The sequence below is a fragment of the Vombatus ursinus genome, unplaced genomic scaffold (assembly GCF_900497805.2).
Source record: "Vombatus ursinus unplaced genomic scaffold, bare-nosed wombat genome assembly UNPS02009573.1, whole genome shotgun sequence".
Lineage (NCBI taxonomy): Eukaryota > Metazoa > Chordata > Mammalia > Diprotodontia > Vombatidae > Vombatus > Vombatus ursinus.
In genome coordinates, this window is record NW_020949351.1 from 1,035,436 (window position 1) to 1,061,502 (window position 26,067).

A 26,067-nucleotide genomic window follows, 5' to 3' on the forward strand; every position below is an offset into this window, starting at 1 on the left:
GTTTAATGCTGTTACAGATATTGATATTAGATATACCTTTTCATGATATTCTGAGGATAACTGGCCTCAGAGTAGAGAAACCTGGGTTTTAGTCCTTTGACATACACTGGCTATGTGACTCTGGATAAGTCCCTTCTTAGTGCCCTGGGCAACTTGCCTGTTAAGTTGAGAGCAGGTGCTGGTCTACATTCGTAGAGGCAGTTTTTCTACTGTAAATGAAATGCTTGAATCAGATGGAAGACATGAGTTTTAATGATAACACTGTTTTAGAGTAACTTCTTTTCCATATTGCACTCCAAAAAATTCATACTCATGAAGTTTTGCTAACAGTATAATAACCATTCTCCCTGAAAACTTCCTAGCATGGAGTGCTGTTTTTCCTAATTTTGCCTCTGTTATGCAACAGTATGTTGTTGGCTGTATTCATTTGGATTTCTCTCTGAGTATTAAGGGATTTACACGTCTTATTGTGAATATTATGTGTTTATATTTCTTCTTTTTGAAAAGAGTTTGTCTTTTGACCCTCTTATTGTGGGAGTATATTTCTTTTCCCAATCTGCTTTTGTTCTTTCAGTTTTAGAGTTTTTCATTATACAAAAATGTTTAATCTTTGTATAATTGAACTCATTAATCTTCTCTTAGATAATTTTGCTATGTAGGATGAGTTGCTCTTCATAGTGGAAACAAAAGTAAATCCTTTTTTCCCCATTTTAAAAAACATTTCGATTACACAGCTAAACCCATTTTCACTGTTGAGCTGTTCAGATTTCCCACCAGCTTTTCTTGAATAGTATTTCTATTCTCTAATATTTTTTAGACAATGAGTTTATCAAATATTAGCCTCAAATGTGTATTGGGCTTGATTTCTGAGTGCTCTGTTATGTTCCAACCAGTGTGTTTCTTTGCAAAAGTTTTTTGTTCTGAACTTAATATTCATCAGCAAATAGAAATAACGTAGGAAATAAGGAATTAATTTTAATGTATAACCGTTAGCATTTAACAGAGTTAGAACCAAGTAAATTAACAGAAACTAAAAAACTCAGAAGAAAAGCGTTAGTTCTTATAAATACTTGAACTTTTAACCACGTTTGTTCATAGCAAATATGCACAGCGAATATCCTACCAAATGTTCAGTTATTAATCATTGATTTATGTCAGGCTTAATTTGAAGTTGTTTTAGGATGGTCTGTTTAGAACTAGAGGGGACTTTAGAGATTATGTTGTCCAGCACTGTCATTTTATAGATTAGGAAATGGAGACTTAGAAAGTTACATGGTTTTCCCAAGGTCTCACAGGGAGTAGCTGTCAGCAAAAGACCTAGGATCTCAACCCCTGATTCCAGATTGAGTACATATTCTACTGTGATGCTATGCTTTTATAATAATCAAATGAAACAATATTTGTAAGGCTGTTGACAGAATGTTGGCACATGGTAGGCACTATACAAATATTAATTTTCTTTTTTTTCCTCCTTCCCCTCTAATGATAGAGCTCACATTTATATAGTAGTTTATTTAGGGTTTGCAGAGCTCTTTATGTTTTATCATATTCGATCCTTACAACCACCTTATTATATACCCATTTAACTAATGTGGAAATTGAGGCTGAGAGAAAAAAAATGACTTGCCTAAAGTCACACAGCTAAGTAGGTGTCAGAGTTAGGATTTGAACTCAAGTCTTACTGACTCCCAGTCCATTACTGTATACATTGTGTCACTTTCACAAATTCACATACAGATGTTTGATATCATTACGGAAGAATGCTTATTTCTGTAATTTCCTTTTATCCTTTCCATGATTCCTTTGGTAATGAATGGTATGTAGAAACACAGATTAATTTTGTGGATTTCTTAGATTCAGCTACTTTACTCATATCATTTATTGCTTCAGTTAATGTTGTTAATGTGTTTATTGACTGTTTTGTCTTTTTGGCTATGATGATAATTTTGGTACGATGATAATTATAGTAACTAACATCTAGGCCTTCAAAGTTTGCAAAGTGCTTTATACATACCTCTTTTCAGTCTACCATCATCAGCCCTCTGAAAAGATTACCATAGGTATTATTCACATCTTATAGAAGGATAAACAGAAGTTGAAAGGTAATGACTTGCCCATGATTACAAAGATGATGTTTGTCCTTCATTCCTGAAGAGGACCATGGCGTCAAGAAGATGATGCCATGACTTGTGAGTGAATTGAATTTGTGAGGAAGGGCTGTGCAGAGTCACCAGTCTCACTTTCTCCTCTGGAGCCATCTGGGTCCTGTGGCAAGATATAGATCAAGATGACTGGAGATGGCCTTGGATTCAGTGGGAGACCTTGGACTTTTTAAGCTTAAGTCTTTCCCAGGTCTCAGTTTGTCTGAGGCATTGCCCATTCAGTGATTAAGGCTAGGTAAGAAATGAGGCACAAGATGGCCTCTTTTACCTACTTTAAAAAAAAAAAATCAATCTGGGAGGGGAAGATCCTCAGGGTTTCTGGCCAAAACAGAAACAATTGCTGTTTACATTCATTCTGAGCCATTAGGGCCCAAACAGTGAGTAAGTGGTGCTTGGACTGGGATCTGTTGTTGGCCAATCAGTGACAGCTAGAGTGATTTGGGTTTAATTCTTGGTCCTTAAGAAAGAAATCTAGATCTGGGGTTTTCTTAGACCTGGGGAGCTAAGGATGATTTTTTACATTTTAAAGTAATGTTTTATTGTATTTAAAAATGCAAAAACCATTCTTATCTTCCTGCCAGATTTGGCCTTTGGGCCATAGTTTGTTGATCCTTGATTTTAATTTATTTTGATTTAGATATTAATCATCCTTTCCTTCTATGGTTAGCTTTTGGTAATTTTAAAGCCTTCATCAGATTGACAGTTCTCTGAGGCTTTGTAGATAGAGTGCTGTACCTGGAGTCAGAAAGACCTGAGTTCAAGCCTGGTCTCAGACACTTAGCTGTGTGACCCCTCAGGCAAGTGATTTAACTTCTGTTTTCCTCTGTTTCCTCAGCTTTAAAATGAGGATACTTGATTGCAGTAGAACTCCAAATAAGTGAGGTCCTTCATTCCTACTTTATCTTTTGTTCAGTTGTTTTTTAGTTGTGTTTGACTATGACCCCATTTGGTGTTTTCTTGGTAATGATATTGCAGTAGCTTGCCATTTCGTTCTCTAGCTCATTTTACAGATGAGGAAATTGAGGCAAACCAGAATTAAATAACTTGTCCAGGGTCACACAGCTAGTAAGTGTCTGAGGCCAGATTTGAACCCAGAAGATAAGTCTTCCTGATTCTAGGCCCAGCACTCTATCCACAGTGCTACCTAGCTTACCCTCATACATATCTAATAGATTTGTAATTTTTTTCCCCTGGAAATAATCCATTTTTTCCTCCTGACCTAGTAACATCCATAATATATGCCTATGATAATTAATTTTGTTCCCTTTTTGCCTTCATTCCATCTCATCTAAACAGTCTCCTATGTTTTTCCTTGCTCCAGGCATCTTTTTTTTTTTATTTCAGTGACATAATTGGGGTTACATGAATTCTGACCCTGTCTTATGACACATTATCTATTGGTTGAGCTCTGCTCAACCCCAGCTGCAGAGTTAATTTGCATTCCATTTATGCCTTTAGCTGTCATTGTAAAAAAAAAAAGTTTAATCATTTCTTCCATGTGTTTTTATATAATTTTATTTATTTTTAGGTTGTCTACCTGACAAAGCTAATGAGTGCTGTGAAAATGAGTTTTGTCTTACATAAACTTTGTTCTTCCTTAACACCTGATAATATTCTCCAGAGGGGTGCTGGTAAATGTGTGTTGAATTGAATTCATTGCAGAACATTTCTTTGCAAGATGCTTTTGTAATTAATTCAAACTATTTATCAAGTTGTTTCTCTCCTGACCTTATTACACTTTTGTGCTTCCTCCCTCCTTTTTAACCCTCTGTGTTTTCAGTTGTTAGTTGAGAAATGTTTAAATATATTTTTCTGTGCCTGACCAAGTTCATTTTCTGCTAAAATTGACTATCCTGAGGAGCTGGTGTGAATTTACTGCTTTAAATTACAAAGGAAAAATAAATGTAACTATTCTTCCTCTACTCCCTATCTGGCTATTCCTATTTCATTCTTAATCATTTCATCTGTATTCTTTTCCTGATGTCCAGTGAGCACATAACTGAACCAAGCCATGGGCTCCTTCCTTTTCAGTACTATGATTTACTTTTTCTTGGGAGGGAGGATGAATGGAGAGAATAAACATTTATCTAGTACCTAAGTTCCAGGCATTGTGCTAAGCACTTTACAGATATTTCATTTGATCTTTACAGCAACTCTGGGAGGTAGGTGCTGTTATATCCATTTTACAGTTTAGGAAACTGAGCAGACAGGTTAAATGACTTGCTTAAAGGTCACTCAGCTAGTAATAGTCTGAAGCTGGATTTGAACTCAGGTTTTCCTGATTCCAGGCCTAGCGTTCTTTTTACTGTACTTCCTAGCTGCACACACACACACACACACACACAAAGGTGTGTGTGTGTGTGTGTGTGTGTGTGTGTGTGTATGTATATACCTTTTCTTTACTGCTCTACCTCTTTTTTGGTCTTTAAAAAAAAACCCAGACAACTTCTTCCTCTTCTTCATCTCCCCTACCCTCTCCAGACACACAGAAACACAGGCATCAGAAGGAGCTAAGGCACTTTTTTTGGTAAACTAAGTTTTACGGTTTTGTTTTTTTTTTAAATTTTTTTAGGCAATTGGGGTTAAGTGACTTGCCCAGGGTCACACAGGTAGTACATGTCAAGTGTTTGGTTTGAGGGCGGATTTGAACTCAGGTGCTGCTGACTTCAGGACTGGTGTTCTATCCACTGTGCCACCTAGCTGCCCTACATAAGTTTTATGTTCTTTAGAGCTTACTGTTACATAGCTTCTCTGGAAATTTTAAGGTAGTAAATTATCTGTATCTTATGTGTTGATACGGGAAAGAAATTAAAAATATGATTCATGAAACAAACCACTGTTAAATGAAAATTTATAATTTAAAAAATTTTTTAAACATTTTCTAAGTTCATATACCAAGAAATAGAAAATATTTTCAGTAATGCTCAATTTGTTTTGACTATTTTTAAAACAGTGTTAAGAGCTCCTAAAGAGCCAGGAGATAATATTCTGTGTTCATGTTGAATGATAACATGACTAAGTGGGTCTAATTTTAATATAAAACTAATTTTGAATTGAAAGGAATAACAAAAAAATGGAGGAAAAAATCAGCCACATAATTCCTGTTATTGTGTTTTATCATTATCCAGGGAATGTCAGAGTGCCTGAAGAGTTGAAGTTTCCTCATGCATGTTGTGTGGGCATTGCTTCTCAAACCAATCTTAGTATTTTTAATCCAACTGACCGTTGGTTGCAGGTCACCATTGGAATACTTAGCATTACTGTTGATGGTGAAAAGGTAAGTTTTTCTGCCTATCATCAGGGTCACTTAAAGATTGTCAGGAACTAATCTTTACTTTCTTGCTTCTCAATTCAACTATTTATATTATGTATCTTAAACTGTATATAGGAAATTCTTAATAATGGAGTAAAATCTTTATTTTAATTCTTACTTATTACAGTTTTCAGTCATTCATGTATTTGCTTTTTCCAATAACATTTATTGAAAGTAATAAGCTCTGTTTTCCACTTGATATTCAGTTTGTTACTCATATTTTAAGGAACTCGATTACATAATTTGCCCTGGCTAAAAAATATTTTTATCATAGTGCCACAAAATAAGATATTAACTTATTTAGTTACCTTAAGTTTTGGGTTAGTAAGTACATCTTACATTGTATTCTTTCAGGCAGTTTTCCTGTGAATGTTGCTTTGGCTTACTATTTCCAACCTATCCCTATAAAAGAATTTCCTCTACAAATAATGACCAAGCTTTCAGCACACTAACATTCTTCAGATAAACTGATCTTAGTCATACTACCCTCATTTTGTACTTGTGAAATTGATTTTATGATCACATTTTAAACATTATCCTATGTGATCCAGTGTTCTTCTTTATCAAAATATTTTTGGATCCTGACTCAATCATAACTCATTGTATTAACTGTCTCTCCTAGCTTTCTGTCATCGGCAAATTTGATAAGCCTGCTGTTTTATCCTTTTATCCAAGTCATCAATAAAAATGTAAAGTGATACAGGGCCAAGTATAAATCCCTACTCCATTGGAGACTTTTTCCCTAGCTGACATCAGACCATTAATGAATATTCTTTGGGACTGATCATTCAACCACTCATATCCCTCCATCTTTTCCTCGATAATAGTATGAGAAGTTTTGTCAAATGCTTTGCTAAAATAATCTTAAATGAACTATAGCTACTGCATTTCTCCCACTTCTCTGTCTAGTAAGATTTTTTAAAAAAGGGTTAGTCTGCTATGACCTGTTCTTGATGCAGACATGATCGTGATAACTATTTCTACACAACTTCCTTTCCTGTACCTTTGTCACTAATCATTCCCTTAATATTGTGTAATAGAATCAAAGTCAAATTCCTTGGCTTGTAGACTCTTCCATTATCTAATTTTTTGTTACATCTCTAGCTCTACACAGTTTTTCAAAGATCACTGATGGTATTGTAAGAATCACATCTGAGGGGCCGCTAAGTTGCACAATGGCTAGAGCACCAGCACTGGAATCGGGAGGACATGAGTTCAAATCCGGCCTCAGACACATAACACTTAACAACTAGATGTGTGACTTTGGGCACGTCACTTAACCCCAATTGCCTTACAAACAAAAAAAAAAGAATCATGTCTGCCAGTTCTTTAGTTCTGCAGGATATAATTCATCAGGGGCAGGTGACTTGAACTCATCAAATGGCCATTAGTACCTCTTTTTGCTATTGTTATATGTGTTGGGTTTTAACTACCCATTTTATTCTTCCTTTGTAGTTCAGAAATTATTCTTTATGTCAGAAAAAGCAAAATAAGAATTAAACAATTAGGCTTTCTCTCTACCTTTAGTTATAATACCATCTACCATGACATGTAGAAGTCTTTCTGTTTCTTTGCTCTTTTTCTTCTCTAGAATATAGCTTTGGAAATCCCTTTTGTTTTCTATAGATGTCAACATCAGCCTTCTCTAATCTCTCAGTTGTTGTATCCCTGACATATTTTTACAGACCTCTCACACTTGCTTATCCATACCTGGTTTCTTACCCTTACTTCCATTGTTTGTGTGGTCCACAAATTTAAATCTCATTTTTAGACACTATGTACTCAGCCAGCTGTTTACTTTTCCAGCCACTTTTTCTCTTCTGATTTCCTTCATATAGAGTACCAAGATGAAAACTCTATCTGTGCCCCTAAGAGTTTCAATTTTCTTGTCCCAAACATTGCAATCTTTTTTTAAAAATTTTTTTTAACTTTTTAATTGATTTATTTTTAGTTTTCAACATTTGCTTCCTCGAGATTTTGAGTTCCAAATTTTCTCCCCATCTCATCCCTCCCTGCACCCCAAGATGGCATGCATTCTGTATACCCCTTCCTCTAATCTACCCTCACTTCTGTCTCTTCCCACCTTCTCTTATCCCCTACCCCTTCTGTTTTCCTGTAGGGCAGGATATATGTCAGTACCCCGTTTCCTGTATTTCTTATTTCCCAGTTGCATGTGAAAACAGTTTTTTTTAACATGTGTTTTTAAAACTTTGGGTTACAAATTTTCTCCCTTCTTCCCTCCCCACCCACCCTCATTGAAAAGGCAAGCAACTCGATACAGGTTATACATGTATAGTCATGCAAAATACTTCCATAGTAGTCATGTTGTGAAAAACTGAGTATATTTCCCTTCATATTATCCCACCCCCATTTATTCTATTCTCTCTTTTGACCCTGTCCCTCCTCAGAAGCCAAACATTTCAAGCTTTAGCAATGTTTTCTGAGTTTCCTACTGGTAATATCATTTGGCCATGTGACTTATTGTAGGTAGTAGTCATCTAGTTTGAATTTTGACTAAAAATGTCGATAAGATACTGACAGTAAACTTAGACATAAGCTATTAAAATGTCTCTCTTTTCATTTGTCCTTTGATGTCAACTTCCCTTGTCAGGTTTCCTTTCCCACTTTCTCTCAGTTTAATAAGAATACTTACATGGAAGAGAATTCTAACTTCTTACCACCAATCTATTTTAATTCTTGCTTGTATAAGCAGTTACCAATTTGCATTGCAAAAATTATTTTGTCAGTTAAAAACTTTTTTTCCATAGAAACCATGTTATGAATATTGATTAGACTCCTTAGCTGCCTCAGAAAAGCTGATTTTACCCATGATGTACCTGAAATATAAAACTAGAGAATATCTGACAGTCATTTAGGACATTTTTTTTATGGGAAAGTGTATTGAGATCTCACATATTGGGGATACAACATACATTTTTCCTCACTATAGCATGAGTATGGGTAGTAATCTCCTTGTCTTCTAACCTGTCAACCTCGCTATTGAGTAATGGAAGTTGAGACTACCCCAGGTCACAATTACTGTTGGTGCCTTGGCAAGGGTCAGTAGCATTGAAGGGAGAGCAAGGTGCTCTAGGGTTGTTGAAAGGGGTCTCAGTAAAGAGTGGTAGAAAGTTTGTTTTTCCCATTTGTAAATTATTTTGGAGTTCTTTTTGAAGAATAGTAAATGCTTTGCCTTATGTTTAATTTTGCTTTTTCTCATCAGTTAATAACTGTTAAAACTGTGTTTAAGACATTGCTTAGTTAACAGTGCGGTTTTGTTTTTTTTTCCTCCTTAAAGGTGGATCTCTCAACATGCCGTTGTTTGGTTTTCAAGAATAAAACTGTAATAGGACCACATACTACAGAAGAGATAAAAGTGCTTTTCATGCCAACTCACCCTGGGATTTTCAGATGTGTGTTAAGAGTTTCTTCCTGGCCTGTTTCATCAGATCCAGATACAATAGCCCAAGCAGAAGCTTTAGCAAGTAGAATTGTTTTAACAGCTATTGCTGAAAATCCTATTGTGGAGGTAAGTAATAGTTTAATAATACTTCAGGTAATTTAAAATAGATCAATTTACTTATTAGTGGTATAGCAGAAAGAGCATCGGGTTTCTTGTTAGAATGCTTGGGCTTAGTTTCCATCTCGGCCACTTAATAGCTAAGAGACTTCAGGCAAGTGACTTCATTTCCAATCTCATTTTTTTTTTTCATCTCAAAATCAAATAGTAATCATTTGGCATCTACATAACAGTGTTATTGCGAGGAAGGTACTTAGAGTGTAAAATGCTGTATAAAGGTCAATATATCATTGGCATTTTAGCCCAGGTAGCAATTATGTATAAAATCCATCTGAAATAAATAACTATATGTGTGTATGTAGATATACACACATAGAGGTAATGTGTATATATGTGTGTTTATACATGTGTTCATATATGTGTGTGTGCATATACACACATGAGTAGGTAACATAAAATTAATATGTCATTTGGTAAACATTTATTAAGCACCCACTATATTCTAGGCCCTTTACTAAACTCTGGGGATACAAAGAATGACAAAAGATAGTCCCTACCCTCAAGGAGCTTACAGTCTAATGGGGGAGGCAATATGCAATAAATATTTAATATCATCATTATAGTCAATATATACCTTTTGATTGAGAGAAACCAGATATCCCAGAAAGGCTTATAAAACAAAATACTGAATATGGAACTATAATACTCAACTATGAGCTGAGAGCTAAGTAGTAGTTTACATTTCAGGAAGAACTAAAAAAAAGCTACCTTTTTAGAGGAAGGTAACTATTTTTTTCTTTCTTTCAACAGTTGTTGAAATATAACACATTGACTGTGTGTTATATTTGGATTCTTAATACAGCTAGGCAGTAGAAAGAGATGAAGAAGGCCAGGTGGAAGCCACAGCATATTTGGCAGATATGGAGAGAGTTTTAAGGTAGAAGGATTATTGACAAAGGAAAAGCAAAGAATCTGACTCTAGAATTTATAAAATTTGAAATGATGACATTCAGATGATGAAATCAAATTTGACGATACATAAAATTGGGTTTCTTGTTTCAAAAATTTGTGCAGCAGCAACCCAATATGTAAAAGTTGACTAAAATGATCACTATTTATACATTGATATTTTATCCTCAAATGTTACATCTCCTCCAAACTTTTAAGAAGTGAATAGCATGTACTGAGAGAAGATTGACGGTCATTCCATATTTAGTTTTACAAGTGGTTCAAGATCTTAACCTACCTTCCTGATTACCTTTTATTGTCCTTAAGTATGTATTTAACTGTTTGGTAAAATTCTCTGTGGTGGTTAGAGGCCTTCTACCATGTGAGGTAAGAGTTTTTTACATTCATTTGCTGAATATTGATTTAAGCACCTATTGTATACATGGTAATATACTAGATACTTGGGGTCTGTGGGAGGGAGGAGATAGAGAAAAGTCAAAAATCGTACATAGTTTCAACCCTTGAGCAACTTCCAATGATAAGTAGATTTGAATTTTCCTGATTCCACCCACTTTCTAGTGTTCTCCCCCCCAATCCTTGTAAAATCTTTCTTGTGTGTATAAATATTATACATGTTGTTCCTCCATTATCTTTGAGGATAGGGACTGTTTGTTTGACTTTTGACATTGTTTCCCCATTGCCTAGCACATACGCCCTAAATAAATGCTTGATGATTGATTTAAAATAGCTATAGTGTCAATTTGAATATAGCTCTAGAATAAGATATACATTATGTATATATAGAGAGATAAATATCTATATATATCTATGTACACATATACATATACACATACAATGAAAATAATTATATAAAACTATTATATTTTAAAAAGTGGTTTATCTGTAAAAATCTAGAGTGTATGAGATGTTTTTTGAGGATCCTTTTTCTCCCTAAAATTGTAAGTTGCCACCCAATGTAAGATGTATAATAAGTTGAAGGGAATCCAGGAAAGTGGTGAAGTTTTTAATAGTAAAGAAACATAAGAGGCAGCTAGATGGCGCAGTGGATAGAGCACTGGCCCTGGATTCAGGAAGTCCTGAGTTCAAATATGGCCTCAGACACTTAACACTTACTAGCTGTGTGATCCTAGGCAAGTCACTTCACTCCATTGCCTCACCAAAAAAAAAAACAAACCAAAAACATGAGAGGTTGGATTTCTTGAAATTCAGGAGACATGGATCACATGTCCATTCACATCTCTTTCCATATTGCACTTCTAGGGAAGTACCTCACTCGTTTTCAAAGCTTAGAAACCATATTCTTTGGGATTTAACACCTTGACAACCTTCTCTAATTTTTTTTTTTAAAGAAAAGTTAGCATAAACATAGCAGTGATTATTGAGAAAAGGCATATCCTGTATATGGACTAACATATAGGGAAGTTTGTGAGTGCTCAGTGAGTGGTTAAATACAATAGGAGCTCAGAGGAAAAGAGGGTTTAGTATGGGTTGGAATAATTGTCACAAATCTCATGATATAAATGAATCTTAAGTTGAACATTGAAGAATGAGTAGGATTTCACTAGACACCAAGCAGTTTTGAAGGAAATAGCATGACATGAATTCAGCTTGGCTGGCAGCAGTTCAAAAGATGTATTCATAGATATAGGCCATTCAGACCTGAGCTGAGGATTTGTTATACAGGGAAACAGTTAAAGATTAGGTTAGAAGAATAAATTGAAACCTTTCCAGGTTATGGAAAGCCTTCAATGTTAGGTTAAGAATTTTGGACTTCATCCTGTAGGTAGAAAAGTTGTAGAAGGTGATATAACAAAAGTTTAATTTTTGAAAAAATGTATTTAGTGTCAGTATGTAGCATAGTTGAAGTGAGAACAAATTCTGGGGTGAGGAGGTTTGTCTTTTAAAATACTTTTCTGGAGAATCTAGAATTTAGACATACTTCTGATCACCATCAGAAATAATGTTTTTGGGAACAGGGGAATATAACACTGCAATCATGTCCCTTTTTGTCATTTCTTCCACTGTTTTCAATATATTATAAAAGATACAGACACATCACATGCTACTTTTTTCCTTTTTGATTTGGGCTGTGCCTATACCTCAGATTGTCATCATTTTAAATAAATATTTTCAATGTTTAAGGACCAAATTAAGTCTGAAATATGTGTTTTGATACAGAATTAAATGCAACAGCTATCATTTCTTAGGGCAGTTATGTGCCAACTACTGTGTGCAAAAAGAAAAAAAAACCCAAAATAGGCCCTATAGAATACTTCTGTTTTGTTGTGAACTCTTCAAAATGCAGCTATGTAATTTTGAACCTGTAGTTTTTATTTTAGGATGAAGTAGTATATGTATGGACTGCTAAGTGTGCGTGCAGTAGATGGAGTGCCAGGTTTAGAGTCGGGAAGACTCATCTTCTTAAGTTCAAATTTAGCCGCTGTCATTTAGTAGCTGCATGACCCTGAGCAAGTCACTTACCTCTTTTTGCCTCAGTTTCCTCATCTGTTAAATGAGCTGGAGAAGAAAATGGCAAACCGCTCCAGTATCTTTGCCAAGAAAACCCCAAATGAGGTCATAAAGAGCCAGACACAACTGAAACGACTGAACAGCAATGACAGTATGTATACAGGGTATCCAAAAAGTCTTACTCTTCTCTGTAGAGCTTAAAACTACCTCAAGACTTTTTTTGGACACCCTGTATTTAAACATAACTAAGTTTGGTAGTTTTTTCTGATAAATTTTGATATACACTTGAATATTTCATAAGTAGAGTTTAAAATTAGAATTTCTGAACAGTGCTCTAGGGCAATTTACTTGTGCTGAGGTTATTAGGAATTAAGCATAATGGCATCTTCGTCTGTGACTTAGGTGTTTCTTTTTGGGGGGGGGGAGGTAGGGGGCTGGGCAGTGGTGGGGTTAAGTGACTTTCCCAGGGTCACACAGCTAGTAAGCGTCATGTGTCTGAGGCCAGATTTGACCTTACGTCCTCCTGACTCCAAGGCCAGAGCTCTATCCACTGTGCCACCTAGCTGCCCTATATTGTAATTCCTTTTTTTTTTTTTGTGAGGCAGTCGGGGTTAAGTGACTTGCCCAAGGTCACTCAGCTAGTACGTGTCATGTGTTGGGTCTGAGGCCAGATTTGAACTCAGGTCCTCCTGACTTCAGGGCCGGTGCTCTATCCACTGCGCCACCTAGCTGCCCCTCCTATATTGTAATTCTTAATGAAACATTTCAGTATCATAGTTTAAAAAAAGTTATTTCTTTCATCATTAAAAAACAGGTGGAACCAGTCAAGACAGACTTCCTTGATTTTGGAGATCTAACTTATGGAAGTTGGAAAGTTCTCCCATTAAAGTTGATAAACAAGACTCATGCTGTTATTCCAATTAGGCTCATCATCAATGCAGTAAGTATACCATATATCTCAAGTAAATTCAGAAGCCTGTCTTGTATTTGGAATTTTAGAAATAGCTGGGTTTGAAGTAGTCATAAAGTTCTATTATGAATAATAGTTTGCAAATAGTTGTTTAAAATCCATTAAATTTTGGTTGAGCAGTACCCAGACATTAGAATTTCAGGCAACTCTCATGTAGTATTGCGAGCAGTATGGTGTAGTGGAGAGCTGGCTTCTGAATTAGTAAGAGTTTGGTTCAAGTCTAACCTTTACCACTTGTTGGTTTTGTGATCCCAGACAAGTCATTTGACTTCTTATTGCCCCAGGCAACTTACTAAGAGTATAGGTTGCACAGAAGGTGCATTGATAAAGTAAGCATCTCAGCAGGAGCTCCTAAACATTTGTGAAATCATAGGTCCATATATGTACAAAAAATATTTATAGTAGCAAAGAATTGGAAATTGAAGGAAAGGCTGAAACAAGTTGTATTCCATTATATATGAATGTAAGGGAATACCATTGTGCTATGAGAAATGACAAGCAAGCAGATTTCAGAAAAACCTGGAAAGACTTAGATAAACTGATGAAAATGAAGTGAGCAGAGGAGAACATTGTACACAGTTACAGCAATGTTTTGTGATGATCCGCTATGAGTAACTTAGCTCTTCTCAAGCAATACAATGATCTGAGACAATTCCAAAGGACTCATGAAGGAAAATGCTATCCATATCCAGAGAAAGAACTGATGGAGCCTGGATGCAGATTGAAGCATACTATTTTCACCTTCTTTGTCTTTTTTGTGTTTTTTTTCCCCTTTCGTCTGTTTATTCCATGACAACGTGAGTAATATGGAAATATTTTTTATGTGATTGCACATGTATAACTTATTTAAACTTTTACCTTTTTAGTTATAACATTGCTGTAACTGTACAACGTTCTCTTCTGCTCACTTCATTTTCATCAGTTTATCTAAGTCTTTCCAGGTTTTTCTGAAACCTGCCTGCTCATTTCTTATAGCACAATAGTTTTCCTTTACATTCATATGTAATGGAACACAACTTGTTCAGTCATTCCCCAATTGATACGCATCCCTTCACTTTCCAATTCTTTGTCTTTTTCAGGAGAAAATTTAGAACTCAAAAATTTTTTTAAATGAATGTTAAAGATTGTCTTTACATGTAATTGGAAAAAAATAAAATACTATTATAAAAAAAAAGAAATCATAGGTCAAGTTAAAAAGAAGGATTCAGCATTGCTGAGGTTAATTTTTGTGTTTTCCAAACAGAATGCTATAGCTTGGCGTTGCTTTACATTTTCTAAAGAACCAGTTAATACTTCTTTAGAAACTGCTCTTCAGAGTGATGTAATTACTCAGCTCACAGCTCCTTCTGTTATAAACCATGTGATGTATGCCAGTCGTGATGGACATGTAAGTTGGGAGTTTTTAATATTTATCTTAAGTAGAGGGCAAGGCTTCCAAAGAATTCTTTCATTAAATTAATTGTAATGAATGTCCATTTTGCGAAAAACAAAAACAAATTGTTATGATTTTCTTAAATCTTAACAGTGTCTATATTTAATATCTTTGCATTTCCAGGATCCAGAATTTCTGAAGATTTGGGTTATGTTCCATGGTCCAAAAAAACAGATTTCTGCTTCAGGTATTTCTTAATAGCATTTTGAAATTATTGTTGTAATTTATAAAATTTTTCACTAACACTATTGGATAATTTAAGGCTTTTTGACCTTAATATATAATGGAGTGAACATTTTAAATAAACAACATTAGGTCTGTGCACAAGGAGTAGAGATGGAGGACCTCAGATAAAGAAACTTACATGTATTCGTGGGCAGTGAATTACTTTTTTTTTAATCAGTATTTTGAAATCCTTACAGTAAAAACATTATTACTTCAAACTTAATTAATTTTGAGTTTGTGATAATTGTATCCTGGCTAAGCTTAATTTTATCCAAAGTTGCTAATAAGTTACATTATCTAAAAATAAGGGTTCAAAGAAGTCTCTCCAATCAGAAGATCTGCACCAATTCCTGCTTCTTATCTTAAGATCTCTTTTACTTTAGGAAAATTATTTAATCTCTTTAAGTCTTTTTTCTCAACTGCAAAGTAGGAACAATACTTGGACTGACTATATCACAGAGTTGTGAGGATGTGCTTTGTAGGTATAAAGGGCTGTAGTCACATCTCCATTTTATGTAGTTTCTTGTTGCTGCTGCTCCTGCTATGTGCTACTTGAAGGACATTTGACCTATTTAATCATTTTTAAGATCCTTACAACATTATATAGAAATTGATGCTGACTCTATTCATTAAAGTGGGCCCCAAAAATGAGAAAACAACCAATACCAAACAACTTCAATTCAATTATTTGTATGACTCTTTGCCTTTAGGGTTGTACTGTTTTTATGTTAAAACAGTCATTCATTTGTATACTTGAAATTGCTATAAAGATTTTTTAAAAAATTAATTTGAGACTTTTCATTAATCATAGTGGTGCCTTACAGTTTACTATAATTATCTCATTTGATCATTCCATCAGCCCTATGTGGTAAGTAGGGCACATATACCTATTTTTCTGATAAGAAAACTGAGCTTACAAGGAGGTTAAATGACTTGTATAAATTTGGAGTTGGTATTAAAACTGAACTCTTCTTCCTGTTCTAACTATACATTTGTATTAACTGTACATTCATTACCCAGCATCCTTATCACAAAATTTAGTTCTCTTGACCCTTAGAATCAGTAGCTTTCTCCAAAGCTCAATTCAAATGTTATCTTCTTCATGAGGCCTTCCTTGATCCTCTCCCCTGCTAATGCCTTTGCCTCAAAATTACTTATTTATACAGTCACACACTTGAGTTACATATCTCTTCCTTATAGAATATAAGCTCCTTGAGGACAGGAATTGTTTCTTTTTAGTAGATGTGTCACCAACACCTACCACAGTGCCTGATTACACATAGTAGGTACTTAATAATTACTTGTTGATTAATTATTCAGTTCAATTTGTCTTTAAAGTCAGGGGAAATAGCTGCTTTATGAACCAGGATCAGATTAAGGGAGTGTTTGTTTTTGATTTTTTATCTCATTTTTAAAAAAGAAATAAATGAGGATCTAAAGGTATGTATGGCTTTTCTTATGTACTAGTGCATGCCAGTTTTCTAAAAAAAATTTTTCCAACTGTGTCTTCTTACTATATCTCTAGTGATGCAGTAGATTGGGATAGGTAATCCAAAAAATTATTTGGCTTGTCAAAAATTTTCCATATCTGAAGTTTCCGTTTCTTGAGTGTGTGACTTAATGGTGAAGACTGAAATAAGCTACTAAATTGACAACAAATGAATTAATTCCAAATTGATTATTACTAGATAATTTTTACATATTTTCTCCCAAGATCCTTCTGTTCTTCAGCAGAAAAGTAAATACAGTGTCTGCCCCTTAATGGTTTGGGGTTTATTAAAAACTAAGAAATTTCTCTTTATTTGAGAGTTGTCTGTTTGCAGGTATACATCTGGTTCCCTTACACAGTGGGATTATAAAAGAATAGAAAACAAATAGTTTTTGTCCTTGAATTAAAATTCATCTCGTTTTAGTGTTTCTTTCTCTGACCTATTGAACTTAACTTATTTATGCAGAGTTTTTTAGACCCACCTTTACTCCTCTTGACTTTTTGGGCATACACTGTTGCTTGTTTAACCTGTAATACCTTCTGATAAATATTTTTCCTTATATGCTCCATGTCAGACTCCTTTGTAGTTGTCCTTTTTTTTGGAGGGGGGTGGTGCTAGTTAACCATGATCTGCTTTAACGTATACCCAGTGATGATAACTCCTTGAGGCCTGGAACTGTTGTTTTTTTGGTTGGTTTTTTGAAATCACAACACGTAGTGTTTTGAACACAAATATTCTTCATGCATTACCCAAAGTTCATTTTGATTTTAGTCATATAATTTGTAACATGCTGAGTCACGTTACGTTACTTTGAAATTCTAGTTTCTGCCGATTTGACTTGATTTGGCTAGAGGCAGACAGTTTTACCAAAAAGGGACGGTAATATAATCAGTTATGTTATCAATATTATTTTGCAGGGAATCTGGGCCCAGCAGAAGAATTTTTGGCAAGAATTGATGTGGAGGTTGATAGCCCAAGCCCTACTACTGTTATTAAAAGTGTTGCTCTTCGAGCAAGAGTAGGAATAGCTAGGATACATGCTCCAAAAGACTTGCAGGTACTATAATTATAAAACATAAAACTGATCTTTCATCTAGTATAGTTTTAAAATTTAATATTAATCAATTTTTGGATAATTTAGTATTATGATTTTTCATTTCAGTCTTTTATTTTTTTTAATATATTGCATTCATTTTGAATTATACTTCTTCTACTTATTGATCCATTTCTTACACAAAGATTAAAAAAGAAAAATGGGAAAGTAGGACAATAAAACTGACAGGCTTTGTGGGACAGTATATGCAATATTTTACCCCATTTCTCTCTACTGATGCAGGTGACACTCCTTCATAGCATCTTCTGTAGTTTAACTTTGATCCATGTTTTACCATAGTTAAGGGAATTCATGTGGCACATTGGATGTTTTTCTTTTAGTGATAACCCACTGTTCATTAAAAGAAAATAAACCTATTGTCTTTTCTCTAGAGTATGCTTTTGTTTGCCAGTGTGGGTTCATCAACAAAGCAATTTTTGCCTTTGAAAAATGCTGGAAATATTGATGTCTACTTGAATATTAAGGTAAGACTTATTAATAGTGCTGAGTGGTAGTGTTTTTAAAAGAAACTTTTGAGAATACTACTTTATAAATATAGTGAAAGTGATATAGTATGATATCGTAGGAAAGTGAGACAGCATGATATAGTAGGAAAAATATACAATAGTATGTTTTCAGAATTGATTGAAAAATATAGTATTCTTATTAGTCAGAACCTAGGGTTTTACATATAAGCACCAAAAACCTTCGTTTCAGTGTACAGCAAAGGGGAATTAGAGGAGAATAAGATAATAGAGGTGTGTTATTCAAAGGTAGGGAACTGGGTATGACCTAAGGAGAAGACACCATTAAAACTTTTCCTCCCAGACTAGGAGGCTATAGACACAAAGGTAATTCAAAGTGGTAAGCCGAGGAAAAGAAGGTACAAAAGATTGTACAAGGGAAAAAACAGTGGTGCAGGAAAATAGAATTATAGTCACATGGGCATTAAATGACTTCCATTTGTAATCATACACATTTTTAAAGATTTCAGATCAATTCAGTTACTTTTCTGTGAACCCAGAAAATCTCTTTCTTAAACCTGAAGAGGAACAAGAAATTACAGTTTCATTTACTCCGAAGGATTTCAAAATTTATGAAGAAAGGTGATGTAAAATATTTCATGCCCTGATATGTGCTGTTACTTGACATCTTTAGCTTTAAGTGAATCCAGTGATTTGAATACACTACTATCAGGTGGCATTGTGCTGGAGTCACCTGGTCAAAACCATAAGGTATTTATTTTTCCCTAGGTTCCAGATAGTAATAAGCTCTTAACTTAAACCATCAGTTTTCCACTCCTTATTTATTATAAATTATCTTTTTATCGTAATAGCTGATTGTAACCATTTTTAAAAACTAAATCTTTAAAAGGACTTCAGATAAACTTTTTGAACGCTGAAAGTATCTGTTACATTTTTAACAAAACCTATAGTTATTTAAAGATTGAAAGCCTATTTCTGTCAAGCTTTTAGCTTATTTCCATTTTTGTTTATCTTGAGAAGGTTTTTATATCTCAGACTTACCCAGTTATATGATTCATAGATGCTCAATGAATAACAACTCAAATCTTGGAGTTAGATCTTACTAGTTTGTTAATCAGTTTTTTATCAGTTTTGCTATCATAGTTACCTGGGCTTTATGTTTTCTCATTGGTTGGCTACTCTTTTCAGCCACAGGTGGCCCATATCTCCCCAACTAAACTGTTCAAGTTAATTACATGGAAGGCCTCATAAGGTTTACCGTTTCAATTTTGCTCTTTGAAACCCTGCATCCTTACCTCCACTTATAAGAAAAACAGAAGAGATAGCAATCAAGTCCAAATACTTTTCAGAAAGTCTTATATGAAATCTTTGAATTTAAAGAATTCTAGTGAAGAGTAACTCTTTCTTTCAAGGCGACCCATTCAGTTTTTGGATAGTTCACACCAAATTTAATCCACTTTCTGAATAACCCATTATTTATTTCCTAACTGATCCTTTATGTTCCATATAGCAATTTGAAAGAGGACACATTCCTTCAAATGTCCCATAAAGAACCAGTTAGGAAATTAACAAAATTATTGTACGTAAGCTAGTATCATTTGGGATTCCCATTAGTGAGGAGTATAGTAGAAGTATTTAGTTATCTTTTCTGCTGAGACATTTTACGCTGTCACCAATCAATAGCCATCTTGCCTCACCAAACCCAAGGATTTCTTTCAGCATCCCATTGATCTTCCTTTCCCTCTCTGTAGGTGATCTCCAGACTTCCTAGAAATACAAGTAGGTCTTCTTCAGAAAAATATTAGTGGACACATATCTACTTTTATCTGCTTACAAGAATAGACACCTCTCTACCTGTCTGGGGCTTAGAATCAGAAGATAATAGTTTTAAAACTAGAAGGGACCTCAGAGGCGATCTAGTGCAAATCCCTCCCCCCCCACCCCTTTTTTAATACACATGTGGAAATTGATACCCAGGGAGGTTAAATGACTTGCCTCTACTCACACATGCAATGAGCCTTAGAAGTAAAATTTGAAAACAAATCCTCTTTTCTTTGTACCTTGCTGCCTCAATACTGTTGTAAAATATAAGTGCTCCTCTTAAGTCTTTGATCAGAAGGAAGCATTTTTCCATTTCAGAATTGCTGTTAAGAATGAAATTGTTTTTCTTAAGCATTTTGTAACATGTAAAATACTTCTTCAGCCCTCATATAATTTTTGAGATTATTAGAATTATTTTGTTAATGTTTATTTTATTATTAGATTATTTGGCATAAATGCCCTCATTCATTTTCATGTACATTTTGTTTTTATGTGATTTCCATTTTTCAGAATATCCTTCCTATGTCCCAGAGAGCCATCCCTTTTAATAAAGAATTTTAATAAAAAATAAAATAGAGGGGGGAGGGAGAGTTAGGAAGAATTAATCAACATGGGGCAGCTGGGTGGTATGGTGGATAGAGCACTGGCCCTGAAGTCAGGAGGACCTGAATTCAAATCCGGCCTCAGACCAAACACTTGACACTTACTAGTTGTGTGACCCTGGGCAAGTCACTTACCCCCAATTGCCTAAAAATAAAAATAGAAAATTAATATATAAAAAAAGTCTTACATTATAGACAGTTTTCCTCACCTGTAGTCCTACAGCTTTGTAAAGAAGCAGGGAGATAACCCTTCTTTAGCATCAGGCATCAGTCAGTCAATAAACATTTGTTAAGAGCCTGCTTTGTGCCCGGCTTTGTATGCTAAGTGCTGAGGATACCAAATGAGCCCAAAGACAGTCTCTGCCTTTGAAGAGTTTGTAATCTAATGGGGAAGACCATATGAAAACGAATCTATACAAAGCTAGCTATATACAGGAAAAATAAAATGGTTCTTAAAATTTCACAGTATTCTGTTTTGATTGGTTGATGTTTTTTTCATTTATATTGTTTTAGTTATTTAAAAAAATTATTTTTTCTGGTTCTGCTTACCTCATTTGATACAAATTTTCCCATTCTTCTCTCATCATGTTTATCATTTCTTCTATCACAGTAATATTTCAGTACATCATGTACAACATTAGGTTTGGCTATTCCAGTATCTGGAAAGTATCTGCTTTTTTTCCAGCTCTACTGCAAAGAGTTCTGTAATATTTTGGTACATATCAGTTATTACTTTCTTGGGATATATGCACAGTAGCAGGAGCTCTGGACCAAAGAACATGGACATCCTGGTCACTTTTTTTAAACATGACTCCAAATTGCTTTTCAGAAAGGTTAGACCAATTCATTGCTACAGTACTGTGCCTGTCTTTCCACAACCCCTCCAACACTGACTAGTTCATTTTTTTCACCTATCTTTTACAATTTGCTGAGTGTCTGTGAAACTTTGAGTTGTTTTGATTTTTCCCTTCTTTTACTCATTACGTAGAGCATTCTTTCGTATGATTGCTAATAGAAATTTTTCTTTTGAGAACTGTTCATTCATATCCTTTGATCACTTACATGTTGGGGATTGAGTTTACTATAAAATTTAAGGTACTGTGAATTTATTCTGATGGCTATAGGTCAGGCTAATTGATTTTTCTCATCTTTTAATGCTTTACCCTCACCCCCCCCCCCTTTTTTTTTTGCTTTATGGTGACGCGATCGGGGTTAAGTGACTTGCCCAGGGTCACACAGCTTAGTAAGTGTTAGGTGTCTGAGGCTGGATTTGAACTCAGGTCCTCCTGACTCCAAGGCCAGAGCTTTATTCACTGTGCCACCTAGCTTCCCCCTCCCCTTTCCCCCTTTAAAAAAACATCTCAGCAAACAAAATGAGCATATAGAAAATTGAGCTGTAATGCTCTCTTGAGGCTTTAGGTAGGTTGGTCCTTACAAAGTTCTTAGATAACTTGTAAATCTTTGTTCCAAACCTGTGGTCTACAGAATATCCTTCCAAGGGAGCCACAGAGGGGTATTTTCCCAGTTGTCATTTACTGTTAGTACATTTAATATCATAAAGTATGTGATATTTCTTATGTTGAAAAGGGAATCATTTTGCTTAAATGTTGGAAACCACTGTTCAGTGTGATATATTTAGAAATCATTAATTAAATAAGCGTTACTAAGTATGATGTAAGCTATTCAAATTTTTCTTTGTATAGCCTCTTGAAAATACTAGTGCAGCCATCCGGGCCTCAATATGAAGTAGTGTTGAAAGGTGAAGTAGATTCTTCAGGAAACAAGTATCAGACACCTGCACCTTCATCTCACTACTCAGATGTTCCACCTATTTTATCCAACAAGCAATTCATGACATGGGGAGGTATTGCAGTTGGAAGAACACAGTAAGTATCAACACATCAAGTCTTAACTGTAGTTTTATCCTTCCCTACTGTGTTATTTTATGCTGCCATTTGAAAAATGGTAGTTGTATATTGAACTTCAGTTGTTCTCTTTTCAATAACCTTTTGCTTTATTAAAAAAAGATACTATTGAAAAAGTCATGAACTACAGGAAGCTCTCAGAAAATCATAAGTTAATTATCTGCTTAACATCTAGTGGCCAGATCAGGCAGTCAGCAAAAGTTAAGCTAACACTGTGATGAACATTATAGATGGAGGTCAAAGAAATTGGAGCCATGGTCATTGGCTTCAAGGTGTTTTTAAGTTGACAGCTCAAAATGGTATAACACGAATGAACATAAATGATTGTGAATTACTTCAGGAATCACTCTTGGTGGAAGAGATGAATTCCAGCAGACAGCTGAAACTTTTTCTGATCATTGAATCTTATTTCCCTGTTAAGTTTAATTGTAAAATTATGGAGGGCACTATACTACATTCACAATGTTTTACACCAGTAGTGTCACACACAGAAACAGGGGCTAGTAATCCATACATAGGAATCCCTGCGAGCCCCATATTGACTTAGTTTTTTTTTTTTTTTCCAGTTTTTGTTTTTGTTTTTGGTGAGGCGATCGGGGTTAAGTGACTTGCTCAAGGTCACACAGCTAGTACGTGTCAAGTGTTTGGTCTGAGGTCAGATTTGAACTCAGGTCCTCCTGACTTTAGGGCCGGTGCTCTATCCACCGCGCCACCTAGCTGCCCCGACTTAGTTTTAAAATGTAATATTTTCTATGTTTTATTTTATTTTAATTTATTTTGTTAAATATTTCCCAATTACCTTTTAATCTGGTTTGAGTGATACTTGAGAGTGTTGCAGTAGCCATGTGTTTGACATCTCTATTTTACACCAACTTCAGATTGATTTTTGTTTCTTTTGTTTCTTATTTTGTGTTCTTTTTCTATCATTTGAACTTATTGGCCTCTTTCCAGAAGTACTTTTTGGCAAGGGGGGAGGAGAGGAGGAATTCTCTAACCAATAAGCCAAATCTTACCAGTAGGACAAACTTTATCCAAGAATTTTAAGACTGGAAGAGAATTGAGAGGTAATTTTAAAAATAATGGTATTGGCCTAAATGAGAAAACTAAGGCTTAAAAAAATTTAAGGGACTTTTCAATGTTACAAGCTGGGAGTATAAAATTCAGGGTAACATGGTATGTGATCAGTAGCTTAAGTATAATATAGTTTTAAAATGCTTTAGTCTCAGAGACTTTAAGATGGCAATATTATTTCATGAAAATGGCTTGTATTTTGTAAAAAGAGATGGCACCTGATCAAATGAGATATTTGTAAAGTGCTTTAACACAATGTCTGGCACATAATAAGCATTTAATAAATTTTGCTTGTTCTCTTCCTCCTCTTCTCTCTTATGTCCTTTTTAAAATAAGGAGCTGATGTTTTTCTTAAGGAATGAGTAAAATAGAGCATTAATTCTGTAAATTCTTCTAAATTTAAAAGAAATCAAGTGGAACCTAAAATTTCTCTTAATAAATTTCTACTCTTTTTGCCCTTGGTAGAAGAAAAATTTTTTCACCCTTGTTAGTTTGCCACAGCATTCTTGAATAGGTCATGATACAGTAGTGTATATTATCTGTGACATTGAAGGGATAAGTCATTACTAATACACATTACAACTTCCGAATTTTTTGATCCAATTAAGGACTAAAACGTACATCCCATGCTTTAAGTAGAGATATTAGAAAAGGGAATATTGTAACTTTGGAGCAAATGAACAATTTCATGAGTGGAAAATAGACTAGAAGTTAGAAAGACTGATTCATCTCCCTTTTGAAGTGGGTATTAGGAGAAACAAGATGATTTTAGAAAGAAACTTTATTGCTGAAGTTTGTCATTGATTGTACCTGCCTCAGAATTTCACATGAAGGTCTTTTTTGCAGAAGAGGTCTGAAGGAAGTTGTTTTACCAAGTTCTTTCCTAGAGCTCCAAGGACTGTACTAAATTTATCCTGTATAAAACTAATTACTGCAAAAGCTTTATTTTGATTATAGAGCTTTACTGACCATTAATACACTCAGGTTTCAGTATTTATAGATACAGCATAATCTTATTGCTTCATAATTTGATAACTCAGGGTAGAACTTTTACATTGCCAATCTGTGAAGAAAGGGTTTGTGTTTAAAACTCCCTCAGCCCTCTCCTTTTTGGTTGAGATTTGTAATTTAATAAGTATAGAGAACTTTCAGTGTGGAAACTCCCTACAGATACTGGGCAACCAGGTACTGTATATCAGTGTCTAGGCTCCAATGTATAGTATTTAAGAATGGCCTTGAGAAGTTAAGTAACTTTACCATGCTTACACAGAGGCAGGACTTGAACCCAAATCTTCTTGACTCTTAGGTCAGTTCTCTATCCATTGTGCCACGCTGCTTCTCTATTTTGTGTTTATGCAAGAATAATAATTATTCTAAATCTACTTAGGATCAGTTGTTTTTGAAATGTTGGAAGCCTCTACCAACTGAATATATGCCAAATGAGTTTTAGTTTTTTATTAAACCAGGATCAACAGAACCTCTACTTGAAAAGATTTTGTTAGTATTTAAACGTATAACTTGAAAGAAATATAGAGCATTTAAAAAACTTTACTTTTCATTTCTCACAATAAGTATAAATATTAGATTTAGCTTTGAATTTCAACTTTTTTAAATATCTAGAGATTAAACTGATAAACCTGTTTTGGGGACACATTTTGATCAAGGCACTAGAGCATGACTTCAATAAAATTAAGCTTTAGTCTCAGGATTAAGGTATAAATAAATAGAAGACAAGGTATTGCTACATACTTTCCAAGCGTAGTATTTGATCTTTAGCTGTTAACACATGGCCTTTCAGACATTAAAGATTTTTGACATTCCCACCCTCTCTTGCTGCTTTTTATAGCTATACTGTACTGAAACACAATAAAAGTGTCCTTTGGGTAGTGGGTAAAAAACTTGATGGAGTGTAATTTAGGATGTCCTTCAGTTAGCATACCTCCTGTGAAACATTGCAAGAAGGGTGAGAGTAGGTATTTAAAATGACTACTTTGGGAATAGTAAATGATATCTTGGAAAATGTAGATGTCTGGGTGAGTAAGTTTGGATATTTTGGTTCTCAGAATGAATTTTCAACATGATGCAATGTTTCCTGAATTATTCTGTGGAAAGCTGGTATCTTGTGTTATATAAATAGGGATTTAATGGCAAAATTTAAATATCAGTTCTGTTTTTACCTCCAAAATATCAAATATGCTGTTGCATACATAATAGGTATTTATTACATGTAACGACCTGGGTTATGAAAATAAACAAATTTTTTCCATTTTGGCCCTCCCCAAAATCCCACCAAAATTCTTTTATCCTTGTTTGTTCCATAAGTTCCCACAATTTGATTGATATTTATGGGTTCTTATATGCCCAGTCTAGGAGTGTTTTTTGACCAGATTGGTTTGGGAATTCTTTATTCATTTGAGTAAATTTCTTTAGTTAAAGGCTTTTATTTGGCATAATGTAAATGTTAAGAGTAAAGGGATGATGGGTCAGCTAGGTGGTACAGTGGATAGGGCACCAGCCCCT

At 34.6% G+C, this 26,067-nt stretch overlaps 1 protein-coding gene across 6 annotated transcripts in view; it reads left to right on the forward strand.

The window, feature by feature from the left end:
• CEP192 (centrosomal protein 192) overlaps nt 1–26,067 on the forward strand; it is a 132,984-nt gene that overhangs the window by 56,187 nt on the left and 50,730 nt on the right. For all 6 annotated transcript variants that reach the window (XM_027852362.1, XM_027852364.1, XM_027852366.1 and 3 more), the window contains 9 exons: nt 5,291–5,439; nt 8,774–9,004; nt 13,248–13,373; nt 14,647–14,790; nt 14,959–15,022; nt 17,468–17,607; nt 18,036–18,128; nt 18,631–18,749; nt 22,255–22,437. In XM_027852362.1, coding sequence (XP_027708163.1) covers nt 5,291–5,439; nt 8,774–9,004; nt 13,248–13,373; nt 14,647–14,790; nt 14,959–15,022; nt 17,468–17,607; nt 18,036–18,128; nt 18,631–18,749; nt 22,255–22,437 — 1,249 coding nt within the window. The remainder of the gene's footprint in view (nt 1–5,290; nt 5,440–8,773; nt 9,005–13,247; nt 13,374–14,646; nt 14,791–14,958; nt 15,023–17,467; nt 17,608–18,035; nt 18,129–18,630; nt 18,750–22,254; nt 22,438–26,067) is intronic.